Source organism: Anopheles moucheti, chromosome 3, assembly GCF_943734755.1.
Source record: "Anopheles moucheti chromosome 3, idAnoMoucSN_F20_07, whole genome shotgun sequence".
NCBI lineage: Eukaryota > Metazoa > Arthropoda > Insecta > Diptera > Culicidae > Anopheles > Anopheles moucheti.
In genome coordinates, this window is record NC_069141.1 from 92065411 (window position 1) to 92078513 (window position 13103).

The 13103-nt window shown below is 42.9% G+C and overlaps 1 protein-coding gene across 1 annotated transcript; it reads right to left on the minus strand.

Annotated features, from left to right (window-relative positions):
• Window positions 1–4830: 4830 nt before the first annotated feature.
• On the minus strand, window positions 4831–6061 carry LOC128303842 (uncharacterized). The gene is made up of 2 exons (XM_053040919.1): window positions 5804–6061; window positions 4831–5716 (listed from the first exon to the last, which is right to left on the minus strand). The coding sequence occupies exons 1-2, from the start codon at window positions 5910–5912 to the stop codon at window positions 5292–5294; spliced, it is 534 nt and encodes a 177-aa protein (XP_052896879.1). The 5' UTR covers window positions 5913–6061; the 3' UTR covers window positions 4831–5291.
• Between the last annotated feature and the right edge of the window lie 7042 nt (window positions 6062–13103).

A 13103-nucleotide genomic window follows, 5' to 3' on the forward strand; every position in this document is an offset into this window, starting at 1 on the left:
GCGTGTTGCAATACCGTGCGTTCTGTTGTTGCACGGGGTCACTTCCATCATCTGATCATCGTTGCGCCATGTTTGATGTGGAGCTCTCGGTGTTAATTAAATTTGGTGAACTAACGAAACGATGTACAAATAGAGGGTGCTAAAAAGGGGGCGTTCGGTACTCCTTTTCTAACGTACACTACGAAGAAGCTCTCCCCCGTTATGGGACGTGCAAAGACCGTGTAGTAAAGCTGATCAAGCTGATCCCCCCGGGGAACTCATTAGGAACGTAAGGAAAATTTGTTTCAATCTGGCCTGCCTGGCCATTGCTAACTAATGAGAACCGGAAGACGCGCGTATTGCGTAACACGGTGAAAAACGAACGTTACGTTAACTTTCCGTAAAAGGAAAACCAACGAAAGCGGGTGATCGTTTTATTTGTGTAACTGCTTTTTTCACTGCAGTGAAAGTGAGGGAGCCTCAAGGTCGATGGTTAAAGTGCTCACATTAATTTCTAATTTATATAACAATTAGTTTCCGCTGAAATTGAAACTTCGATAGACTTTCTTGTGAACTAGTGGTATTCAGCTAAACGGAACTCATTTCGGCAGGCACAAATTTTATAGCTGTTTGATTCAACTCGCCACTCACAACTCGCAAACAACGAGCCAATAAAAGCAAGCAAATGTAAATTCCGTTTACATAGCGTCTACGTTTCGAGTATTCGCGACGGCCTTTGGCATTAGAATCACGATCATGCGCTCGTGTAAGACCGCAAACAAACAGTGCAAAGCGATCGAGAAACCAATCAGAACCTGCGCCATTCGGCCAGAAGGCGTTCAAGGCTGCGCAGTTGTCATTTTTCTCGCGTTTTTTTCCCTTTCTTTTCCGTTCTCCCTCCGTTGAGAAATTCCACACGCGATTCTTTGGCAGCGGGGAGCCCAGATTTAAGGCTTGTCCTTTCGGTAACGGTGGTGGAAGGACATACAACGGGGGGCGGTTTGGTGTTCTTGCGCCGAGAATGTGAACGAAACTGCAACAACAAAAACAGGCTTTCGCACCGGCCGTCAACCAAACCTGTCCCGATGTGGCTCATTAGAATATTAATATTTATTGTGCTAAGACGGGGAGGAGACGGGAGGGGGAAAAAGGGGTGGCTTTCATAGAACTCCACCGACCGGCCGGATTAACCGGTCATCGTTTTGTCGCTTTTGTGAAAGTTTCACACCGCATCTCCAACAACGACAGCGTCGGGAAGGAATTTTATTCGAATTTTACCTTCACCTCCATACTCTCCAAAACTGTCCACGCAGTAGCAGCACCAAACAGGTTTCCCATCACGCCAAAAATAAAGTGGAAAATGGTGAGGGGGGTAGGGTTTCAGGGCGTTTGTCGAACGCCACCAAAAATAACAACTGCGCCAGCGGGAGAAACTGGACGGTTCGGTTCGCAAGTCACCCAAATGGTTCCAGTGTGGCAGAGTGACATCTTTGCGATTGCAGGGACTGTAAGGCGCTTTCACCACCGTCGAACTTCCATCACCTTAACGAACCTCAAAGTGGATTGTTAAATGTAATCGTTTCTCCAAAAAATCAGCTACATTCGGTATTCGAGATATATCGGTACACCAACAGCCGGAGACACCTTTAGATGGACGATCGCGGAAGCACTTAAAGACAAGAAATATGACCACGTAATCCACGTGTGTGTGTGTGTCTTTCTGAGCTCGAGATGATGCATCCATCCGCATGTACAGTACAAGATGCGCTTATGTTCCTCTTCATTCCATTATGCTACTTCATTCAAAGCCCGCTGGAAGCGAACCGTTTCGAATCGTACGTACAAGCTTCGGAGGGGTTCGTTTGCTTGTTCAACTGCTCATTCCACTTCACACAGCGTCTGTGAAGCTTCGAGCTTTTATCATACAATTTTTGCTGCTGCTCAACTTCACCTTTAAAGCCGCACCGAGGCTGCACGGTTCCAATCGTGTTTTCACGATGGAAATGTACACAAGAGAAAATCGTAACCATCACACCATCATCTTCTTGACGATCGTGAGGCCACACAACAAGCTGGGTTTCGGGGCGGTTGGGTATTCGCTGCCATCGTCGCCGTCATCGTCGTCACATTAAAAATATCGATGATGTAACGATCGATGAATTTCGCACATGCCACCCAGGTAATCACCAGCACGTACAACGGCCACAGCGCATCTTCTCCGCAAGCACGGCCGTCTGTAAGCGACGAACCTGTTTTCCGTTCACATACTGGCCACACAATCACACCGTTGGACCAGATCGATTTCGGAATTAATTGCCGCTGAAATGCACCTGTGTCTGTTCCCACTCGCTGTTGAAAGGATTTAACGATACAACTCACGCACGCGCTATAAGCGATCGGGTTTAAATCCGCTGTCACAACGCGCTTTATTACGGCGGCCACTCTCTTTCACAGCATTCCTAAGGGCGATGGCGAGAGGCACGATCGTACGTTAGTGTTTCTTTTTTGTTCCACAAACCAAAGCGCGCGCGGACGGGGCCACCCTTCGTCGATGGGAATCGTATCCCTGCACATACCAGCGCCAAGCACCAAGCATAGATCTGCACTAACACAGCCCCAAACACACCATCGCCCAAACTTTACGACCCGGGCAGGGGATGCTGCTCCCAAGGGTTCGGTCAACAGATCGGTGATCGTAATCGCCCGATGCTTCCACTGTGCTGTGCTGCCTTTTTCTCCCTCTTGTGTCGTTTCATTTCCCGGGAGCAAAAAATAATCAACCAAATTACCTGTAGCTAAGCTCCTGACGGGCGAGACGACGTCTCCAGGTCTCGCGCCGAGTCGAGTGGGGTGATTAAGGTCTGTGACTGCGTCTGCACTGTTTTGTTGGAGGGGTGGGATCGACCACCCGCTGTTGATTTCAACCGCTTTCCACGAAAAGACGCAGCACAGCAACGTACACTCTCGACGGTAAGAAAGCTCGGCTGGAAATGATGATCGTGATACTGCGACGAAACACCAAAGGCGCATTGGAGCTTGTATGTGCGGGCACTATGGGTTCGAAGCAAGAAAACGTAACAAAAAACATAAACGTAGTTTATTCAATTAGGAGATGTTCAATTCTGAAGATATTCTAAGGCCATATGGACGTTACATTGGTGAGAACGCATATGTTGTAATGATCATACGATTTTTATTTATTTAAAAAAATGAAAAAATGATAAATTGTTTAGATGGTTTTACAACACAACTATCAATATAGTCGATGAACCACAGTTCTTCAATTTAATTAATTTTCAATGCATATCGAAAATTTTAATTCTCCCGACAGTCCTATAGTGACTCGATCGTACAACTACATGCGACGTGCGTTAGCGCCTTTACCTTTACCGAAGACGTTGCCGTATTCTGACGAAGGGTATGAACCACCGCACCAAAACGAGCGCAACCAGTTTCTTCGTTGGGTGCTTTTCCCGCACTACGCAGCACTAGAGCTTTAAGGGGGCTTCAAACAAACGGTAGGAGCGTGTGTAAAGCAAACCATTGGCAAGTTCCAACGGAGAAGCAGGAATTTGGGTTGACCATTCTCACTAGAAAAGAAAACAAATCGTCCAGATTATCGTGATCGGACCTAATATCATATATTTTTATTAAATTTTATGTTCCTCGGACGACTCTCACAAAGCGACGAACCTCCGCTCAGCTTGCCAACCATGAGTCGTATTGTTTACAAATAAATCGCCATGTGATCGTGTACACGCTACGCAATCTGAACTGGAAGGGAGCCATGCGTTGTACGTGTGTTAGTAATAGTAGCAGGTCGTAGTAGAACCACTCTGTCTTTGGCATTCCATTAAAATCTTCTGCGCCGCCGGGTGAGTTTTGCTGAAGATTGGTACATTTTTCGAACCCTTTTCACGCTGCTGTGGGCACACATACACTCACATGACGACACATTGCAAAACATTGTATGGTGCTGGTTTGTATCGCGTATTGGAATGCAGCAGTTGCAGAACATATCTGGTGGGAGAGTGCATCGAATGTGGACGCATTCCTTTTTTAGCGCGTCCAGTCGCCCAGTAGCGAAACGAGAGTGAAACGCATTGCAAGCGATGCAAGTGGATTGGTAAGTTCGATGATGTGATTACTGTCCCTTACTGGATTGCCAACATTCTTGGCAGATTGCCTGGCACTGCATTCGCAAAGCCCTATATCGATAATTAATGATTGTGTACAGTTAGCTATTAGATCAGACATATTTTTCAATTACTAATTCTGGAGCATAAAAAAATTTCCTTCACATCAATAAGTTGAATTAGGAGCAGAAAGACCTACAGAACCATTGCGGTTATATCGGGCAATACCTTAACTGAATCTATGTATGATAGAAAATGTGAAGAGGACTCGGTATCGATATAAGGTTCAAGCCGGCTTAATACAAAATTGAAACAATTTTTTATCATACAACCAATCATGATATGATAACGATATCGTACCTTTCTTTCTTTCTGTTAATCGCCGAGTCTTGACAGATTGTTCATAAAGCAGTCTTGGGCTAATACCAAACTGCGATAAATGAAATAATTACAGAAAAGCTGGTGCCAAAGAGTAGAACTGCCTTCAATGATTCTGTATGCATGCTAGAGTCGTGCCGGGGTTTGGAACTAAGCTTCTGTTCAGGAGATAGAAGATTCTACCTCTGATAGAAGGAACGTAAAGTGTCCCACGATGGGTTTTTTCGTTTCTAACAGATCAAATTTCGGTTTATTTCAAATACGTCTCAACTGTTCTAATTCTGATCCGTAATTTCAACCATTTGCTGATTTACATAAGACGAGATTCTTACCAGAAATCGATCACAATTGTCCGTAGTGGCATGCAAATTATCGACAGGCATGGAAACGCCTAAATGGAACAATACAACTGTTATAATACGTTTTTCTTTTCCAGTACATTAGCAAACGAGTAAGAATTCAACTTTAATTGTATATATTTTTCATATTAATCGATCTCATCATAAACTGACTTTAAGCTTAAACATTTAATAAATCTTCGCATTCGCTAACGAATCTAGTTTACGAGTATTCTACTCCATGACACGTCCACGGATTGTGATGCAATAACATCATGCACTGCTACTGGAAGTGCCGTCTTAATAGTTACTTACACGGTACAGTCTAATGCATTCCAGGGAAGAACTGGAAGTCGCTGGCACGACGGCAGGATTCCATTCGTCTTAAGGTGTTTTCATTTCCCGTTCCGCCCTTAACCTGATTTTAAGTTGCATTTCGAAAGGGTTGTAAGTCGTTCTGTTAACCTTTGAAGTTTGGATTGTACGGGGCCTGGACAGGGTATGCCTCTGACACCACCTGATCGTAACTCGGTGGGTTAACCATCGCAGCACCAACCACAGGACCGGCCGGAGGTGCGGATGCCGTTGGTGGGGCAGTATACTCAAACTGCGGAGGAAGTGCCGGAAATTGTACAGGACCAGCACTGACATGTTCCGGCGCTGGTACTGACGGTGCACCTGACTGTTGCAGTGGGTAGTGTTGCATGTACGGTTGTGCGGGAAAGGGTGCCGAATGTTGCTGCACAGGCAGAGCTGGAAAGCCGGTCTGCGATACCGGATACGCGGATGTTCCAGTCGAATGTCCCTGAATGATCGCACCAGCCGGTACGGCTTGGGTAGGTCCCGGTGTAACATGATGAACTTCCGAAGTTATCACAATGGGTGCTGTAATGTTAATGTACGTACAAGAGGCACGATAAGATCACGGGGATAGTCCGACAACACGTTATGGTATACACGGAAAGTACTTACTTGCTATCACCGCACCCTGACTAGTGCGCCTTGTGCAGCAACATTTCACCATCCAATACAGGAGGAAAAAGATAATACCAGCAGTGAGCACGAACGGCACGAAATCCATCGCTAGCTACTGTAACTATTCACGCTGCAAGCGGAAGTGGTTAACAATGTTGCACCGTTCTTTGGTCGTGTTTTGTTTCAAGGTTAACTAAATTGTGCGTGTTTCTCGTTTTTATGGCCACCAAGAAAATTTGTCGCTCAAAACCCACCGAGTTGACAGGCGGTTGTTATGAATCATGCTTTGTTTTTCAGCTTCCTCGAAACCGCGGATGAATGGGTTGGGCCCTTTTTGACATACCGCCCTTATGACATTTCTGCTTCACAAAAGGGATTGCAGTTTGAAACTTTATTTTTTACGTAAATTTAACGCGCTTAATTCAGCTAAATACATTATCGATACATAATTAATAGTATTAAACGCTATTTTGTATCACGCAGCGTAATTTCACGATTACATGCACCCCATAAATAATAATTCGAAGCAATTGAACAAGGTATTTGCAACACCGAATCACTCTCTATACACACCTCGGTGACGAGAATTGTTACTTGGGAGCCGGTCTGTTTGTTTTGGTTGGTATCAAAGATAAAATAAACAAATCAAATGTTCCTTTTCAGCGTATTTCATGCTTTATTAATATTTCACATTACTCCATCGCAAATTAACAGCAAATATTCATTTTACTCAACTTCCAACAGCAGAGAACACGGGTTGTTTGCTCAATGTTTCGCAGGTTCATTTTTTATGTTATGTGCAGCTGGAACTGGCATGGAATGATTCCTTGTAATTTGTGCAAACCCCAAAGGGCGGTATTGCTGAGCATCCTGTACTTGTACAGCCATGGGATTTGTAAATCCCTGACCTGATACTTCCTGCGTCACCACAACCATAGCTGCAAAACACGAACGCAAAGCATGTCCACTGTATTGCTGTACGATCCATTCAACATTTGTATATAAAGTACGTACCCATTCGCTTTTGTTTGAACGCACGAGCTAAAAAGTACCCCCCAATTAAGAAAACGATGGCCAATATTTTCAACGCTACCACAACGAGTATATCCATCGCGAGGAAGTAATGCGTCAAGTGTCCGCGCAGTGCACTGACTAATGCAACACTACTGTGACGGAAAGTTTGCATTGGCTCTGTACAAGCACGCAAACGACCCTCGAACGATGATGTTGCGCACACCAACGCAAAATGGGCCAAGATCAAACACGATCGTTCGATAATTATTTGCTGAATTCTTGACGAACTCAAACAAACGCATACATACTGCTTGGAGATTTGTTAAATTTTATTTCGAATGATAATGGCTAAATTTGGCACACCAAACACAATCCCAGTTTGTACATCTAATATATTTATTAATTTGTGTGTTTTTCTCTCATGTTCTCTCGTTTCAGTGCAGCACGATGATCGCCTGCAGTGTAAGTTCCAAGGTTAGTACGCCTATAGACATGCATGCACACACCGCCAATATACATGATAACTGGGGTTGGACTGTTGGAAAGGGGTTGATTACAAAAGAACGAAAGCAGCAACCTATTGATTCTTCATGTGTTTCATCGTTTACGCATATATATAAAATATATAACTGTCCTAGAGATGAGATTCCTTCAATATAAACGCATTCGTGTCCGCGCGGGAACCGATAACTTGCAAACTGTATAACAAAAACAGTGCGAACTCGGGTCGCCTCATTAACGTTCGAACCCAAACAGACTACGGTCCCTACAGCCCCGTGGTAAATGAATGAAATCTATAACGATTTTAGCATAACATCTTTTGTTGCACAAATTCAAAGAATCCACGGCTCTCAGCTCACGCGCGATCTGCGAACTAACGCCGCTACATTTATTACAAGGTACCAACATGTATCGCTTGGGTTTTGAATTCAGAAAGAGAAACAATTTACTGTAGATGTCCAATATCCTAGAGATCAGGATAGAAAACATGCAAAGTACATTAACATGCGTTGTGTGCCATTAAAAATCAACGTGTATCACTTAGATGTCCTGTACACTGAATGAGAATCACTTTATTACATCATGCACATTTTCTTCGCGATCATGTGGAAGATAATGTGTGCTGCACTACACTGTGGCCAAATACAAATTGTATGAAATCACAGAACCAAAATTCCACGTACGCAGGGGGTCGGGATTACACCAAAGGAACATCGAGTTTTGGGCAACATCGTCCTTTACAGCATTATAATCTCCACTTGATCGTTCCTCCCACCGACTCATCATGGTTTTACCACTATACACAAACATACACGCACACACCAAGAGACACACAGATACATATCGTTCTTATGATCATGTTTCATCTCGTGTTACACTAAGCTCATTGAGTTTTTGGTTTTTGAGTTTGGGTTTTTGTTTTGTGTTGTTACCTTTGTATGACTTTAGAAAATTATATCCCCTGCAACTTCAATCTCTGCTGTGGACTTCATTTTTGCATCCCGAGCTTCCCGAGCTTTCAAGTTCTTTGAACTTTCCTAACTGGGGGTTCGCTCCTTCAATTGGTTCTGTTTTATGTTTCGCTTCCTCGCTTTTGTTTCATTTTATGCTTTAAACAGGCACAGCATGTTTTCGTATTTGTTTTGTTCCTTTTTTCATCTTCCCAGTAGCTAGTCTTTTGTAAGTTTGTGCTAGCGCGCTTGTCCTATGATTCATTTTTTGTACAAATTCATCAATCCGGTCTACATACGGCGCTCCGCAAAGATGTAGAGCTTGGGAATCCGTGAGCCAACCTTAACCTTAATTAATGTTTCACAGCATTATGTGCCTGGGTTTGTTTTACAGTGTCTGTGTGTATGTGTGAGTGTGTGATTCCGTTTGTAATCTACATATGTTACGCATAGTGTGACTCCCCTGCTCTTCCTCCTGGGGGGGGGGGGGGGGGGGGGAGTTCCCCTTTTAGTGTCATCATCAAACAGTGGGAAACTCTGCTGGTCCCTTTGCAATATCGTCACACGTCATTTTCTTGTTCGCTCTATCGGCTAGCTTTCGTATTATCCTTCGCTCGTATTCCTATGTATATATATAAATCTAGTCTCAGCACTCGGGTACACTACGTTCGATAAATAAGGTTCTTGCTTGCACTCGTCGTGGCTGGCTATCAGGAATCGCAGGAAGAGATAGTTACTAATGTAAGGTTTCTTTCGATTTCGTATGTTTTGCATCATCCGCGGAGGTTTGTTCATTTGTTTCAGGCTCGTTTCATAAGTGCTCAGAGATCAGGTCATCATCATCATGCAAGAAGAGGGCGCTTACTTCTAACACCATGGCTTTGCGAGTAATTTCCTTCCTACGGGGGGAACTCTACTATTATTCCGCTTATGGACAGAGCGGATTCTTCTGTTGTGTCCATTCATTTCGGTCGTCCTTTGCTCATGTTTTATCCATTTTCAAACGGTAACTATGTGCTTCCTCGTGGTTTTAGGTATTTTGCGCAGAACCCAAAATGGCAAGGAATGGTTGATCCCTGGCTACAGCTATAGCTGATGCGCCTGTGGGGACCCACTCACTGGGGACTGGATTGTTAAACATGTTCGAACAGCTAATGGCAATATGAATATCAAAGTTTTCAATCAGTATGTAGGTGGTAGTAAGCCATCTTTTAAGCAAACCTTTTGCTACAGAGATCCTTCATTGATTAATAGCAAACTAACGGTAACGTTAACGGGGCCGCCACGGAAAATTCACAGTATGGTGTACTATATGTTCTACATTTTCCGCATTTTGTTCGGAAAATTATTCATTTAATCACAGGTAAAAGGGGGGCCGGGGGCGGGGAAGGAAGGGTGTGGTGGGGATCACGATCAATGTAACAAAGCTGTGTCCACTCAAACACACACATGCACGGTCCGCTAAACATCGTGCACTTTAGGCGTTTGTTGGAACAGAGATTAACGATTTGTTTTTTAGATGTGTAAATATGATCAATTTTCCTGCCTTTGTTTGTTTATTTCTAGGACTCGAGAAGGAGTTCTCTTGCTCTGAGAGAGTTTTATGATTAGAATTGTTTTTGTATTCTTCTCCATTCCGTTTTGTTTCGTGTTTTCTTTACTTATGTTTCCATTGTTGGGACATGGTTTCTGCTTCATTTGTTTACGCGATTTTGTTTTTCCTTCTCCCTATTCTTCTCATGTTTTTTTCTTGTTTTGTACATAGGCACTGTGTTTAAGGCATCTACAAAGTGGAGGTAATAATTAACATTCATACAAATTTCGACGAATCGCTTGTTTCGTGTTTATCGTGACTTCTTATTATCAATTTCCCAATGGGGGAAAATTTTCTTTGTCCATCACCACTTGCGAAGCCACCACTCGGCTTGCTCCAAATAGTCGGTGAAAATGGGTAAATGATGGCTTGCGAACCCCATCGAATTAAAGGGACTAAGTTGGTAAGACTAACAGAAAGTTTAGTTATCTCAAGCGGGACGTACAACGGGGAGGCAAGTGAGTGGTAGATAGGAAAGGACACATTTGTCAGATGTTTCTACTGTCTCCAGTTGAAGAGCACGTGCCACAGTATCTTCTACAATTCTTGTACGGTTGGTGAGCAATTTTCCATCGTTTTCCTCGTACACACATACACACATATCATACACATGGAACAAAGTTATCAAAATTTTCGGTAGAACCGGAGCTTTTGCCTAGCAAAACCATCGAATTCATATGATTGGTTCTTCTGGCAAAACTTAGATTGCTGGAGGGATTCTTTTTGACATCTTTCATACTGGATCTTCTTTAAGTACTTTAAGAATGTTTCCTTCCCCTGTTTAGAGAGCTTGGACAGTTTGCTAAGCACGCTGTGTTACGTAACATACAGTCGCCTTTTTACGCACGACGTTATCTACATCTGCGACAAGGCAAGCAATCATCTCTGTCCTTTTTAACCAAATATCTGCTACACGCCGTACGCCAATGTTACTACAAATCGATGTCCGTGGTGGGATACTATTTGAACGACGGTAAAGCATTCCTTACAGCAATAGGTTGTAATACACCGCACTGTATTGTGGGCTTTGAGAAATGTAAAATAATAAAAACAATAGATACTTACAAAGGATAAAGACTAAGACCAAAACAATAACACCAAATAAAAAAGAAACAAAGCATATTCAAGAAATCAAAGATCATTTTTACTGTCTCACATTCTGCGGTTCAACTTTTCCAACCATTTCTTAAATCCGTTTACTCGGGATGTATTGTGACGCGCACACACACACACACACACACACACAAACTATTTAAACTATATAACTACATGACTGGAAAGGAAGAAAACACTAGTCTCAACCTACTCTCGGATTATACGAGGAGCAGCAGCCGGTAGAACACGTTTGCTGAACCCGGACCCGGACACGTTTTCTTAGTGCCCGCTTTGCTTTGTGGAAAGTTATACACACCACCTCAATCATACAGCTACTCTGCGTCTCTCGCAAAACTTTTTTGTTTGCATTTACCACTGAGTGGCTCTGTAAATGAAATCTAACCTCAAACAGCGCACGGGTCGCCCGGGGTTTGTGTGTGTCTGCCTGCTGCTGCTGTTCGCTTCCGTTCTTACCGCAATATACAATATTTCAAATGAAAGTAATGAATGAATGCATGAATTGGGGGCTTAAACAGCCACCGAATGGCATGGCGGGGTTGCAAAAATGGACTTTTAAAGTGATAAGATAAAAAAATTAAAACACTTGGCAAACACTTGTGTGGCCTAAACCTTCTGTTACGCGGTAGTCAATAGAGTAGATCAAATAAATATCATTCTTTGTAGCACTAGCCTAAACCTACACCGTCGTCCAATCGGTCTCGCAATATCTTATAAACTGCCCCGTTCTAGAACAGGTCCGTTCTACACCACCAGCAGCACACACTGATGCTACGAATCTGCTACGAGTACTACTAACTACTACACTTTACTGCTAGTTCTATTGCACGTACTAGCTTTCACAGTGACAAGGTGCACGTGAACGAAAGCAATGAAACAAAACAAATGTTAAAACTTACAAAACTAGTTTGTTGCACCAGGTGTTTGACGACCACATCATCCTCCATGCTGCATCGTTGAACTTTGTTACGCCTTTGCTACGCATGTAAACATTCACACCTGTTCGCCATTGTTCTCTGAATGTTGCCTACGTGTGCATTGATTCCCTTTGTTGACTAAAACAGTAAGAAAATACCTACACTTCCACAGAACAGGAGAACAAACCGTACACAAACTAAAGGATCGAATAAGCAAACGGAAGGGAAAACATAACTAACAAACAATGAAAACAAAAGAAGGATACACAACATACAGAATGTTACATTTCTATCGGCGCACAGCAAAGTGTGTGAGAGTGAGTGCGCACACTGCACATGTATGTAAGGCGCGCACTTTATATGCCTTATACATAGTCTGTTTCAGACTCAAACTATGTTGTAAATGACTCAAATTACCGATCCATGTGTGTATCCTGTCCGGTGTTGTTTCTTTCCCTTTCCTGGTCGACTCCGTTTTATCTGACTTTTTTCTTCCTACTAAGGCTAATCTGTTTGTCCTTTGCGACGCTTTCCTTTTTGTCTTCTATCTTTTCCTGTTTTCGCTTTATGCTTTTATGCTATTTTGTTCTTTGTTTTTTTTCCCACTCTATAGTAAAATATACAGAGAAGTTATCCTATTAATGGCACACAAACTAGGTTTCTTTCTTCTTTTTTTGCTTTACTTTGTTTAGTATGTTTATCTGCTGCTTTTCTTGCCGCACTGCTGATCGGCACTTTACCACTTAGTTTTGTTTAATTATTCTTCTTCTGCTTTTTGTTTTTTAGCACTACATGAAATATCTATCATTATTTCCTACTACGTAGACGGGTTTTGCGTTTGTTCCTCGGTTTTGTCTCTCTAGTTGCAACAATTCAACAATAGCTATTGGGTTTTTTGCCTACTCTCCCTCAGTATTACATTGATGATTGTAGATATTGATGATTATATTGTTTTGCTCTTTGTTGTAAAGATCTTGTTTTCGATATAGAATTTTTGTTTAACCAGCATTGGCAACACCAGGAACAGATGTGTAGACTATGGTTCAGCGAACATCCATCACACTGCCCGCCTTTATGTGCTTTGATATGTTTGGCTTACGGGATGGATACCATTTTTTTTTTAATTTGCTTATGCACATAAAGATAGAACTGGGCGATCATGAAAGCCCTCCCTGGCCTGTTAATACATACCGATCGGTACAATGCTT

What these genes read in the sequence shown, in the direction of transcription:
- LOC128303842 (XM_053040919.1), bottom strand. Translation starts at nt 5,912, where the DNA reads ATGGATTTCGTGCCGTTCGTGCTCACTGCTGGTATTATCTTTTTCCTC. An exon ending in TCAGGGTGCGGTGATAGCAA is followed by an intron (nt 5,717 to 5,803) that starts GTAAGTACTTTC and finishes TTAACATTACAG; the next exon opens with CACCCATTGTGATAACTTCG.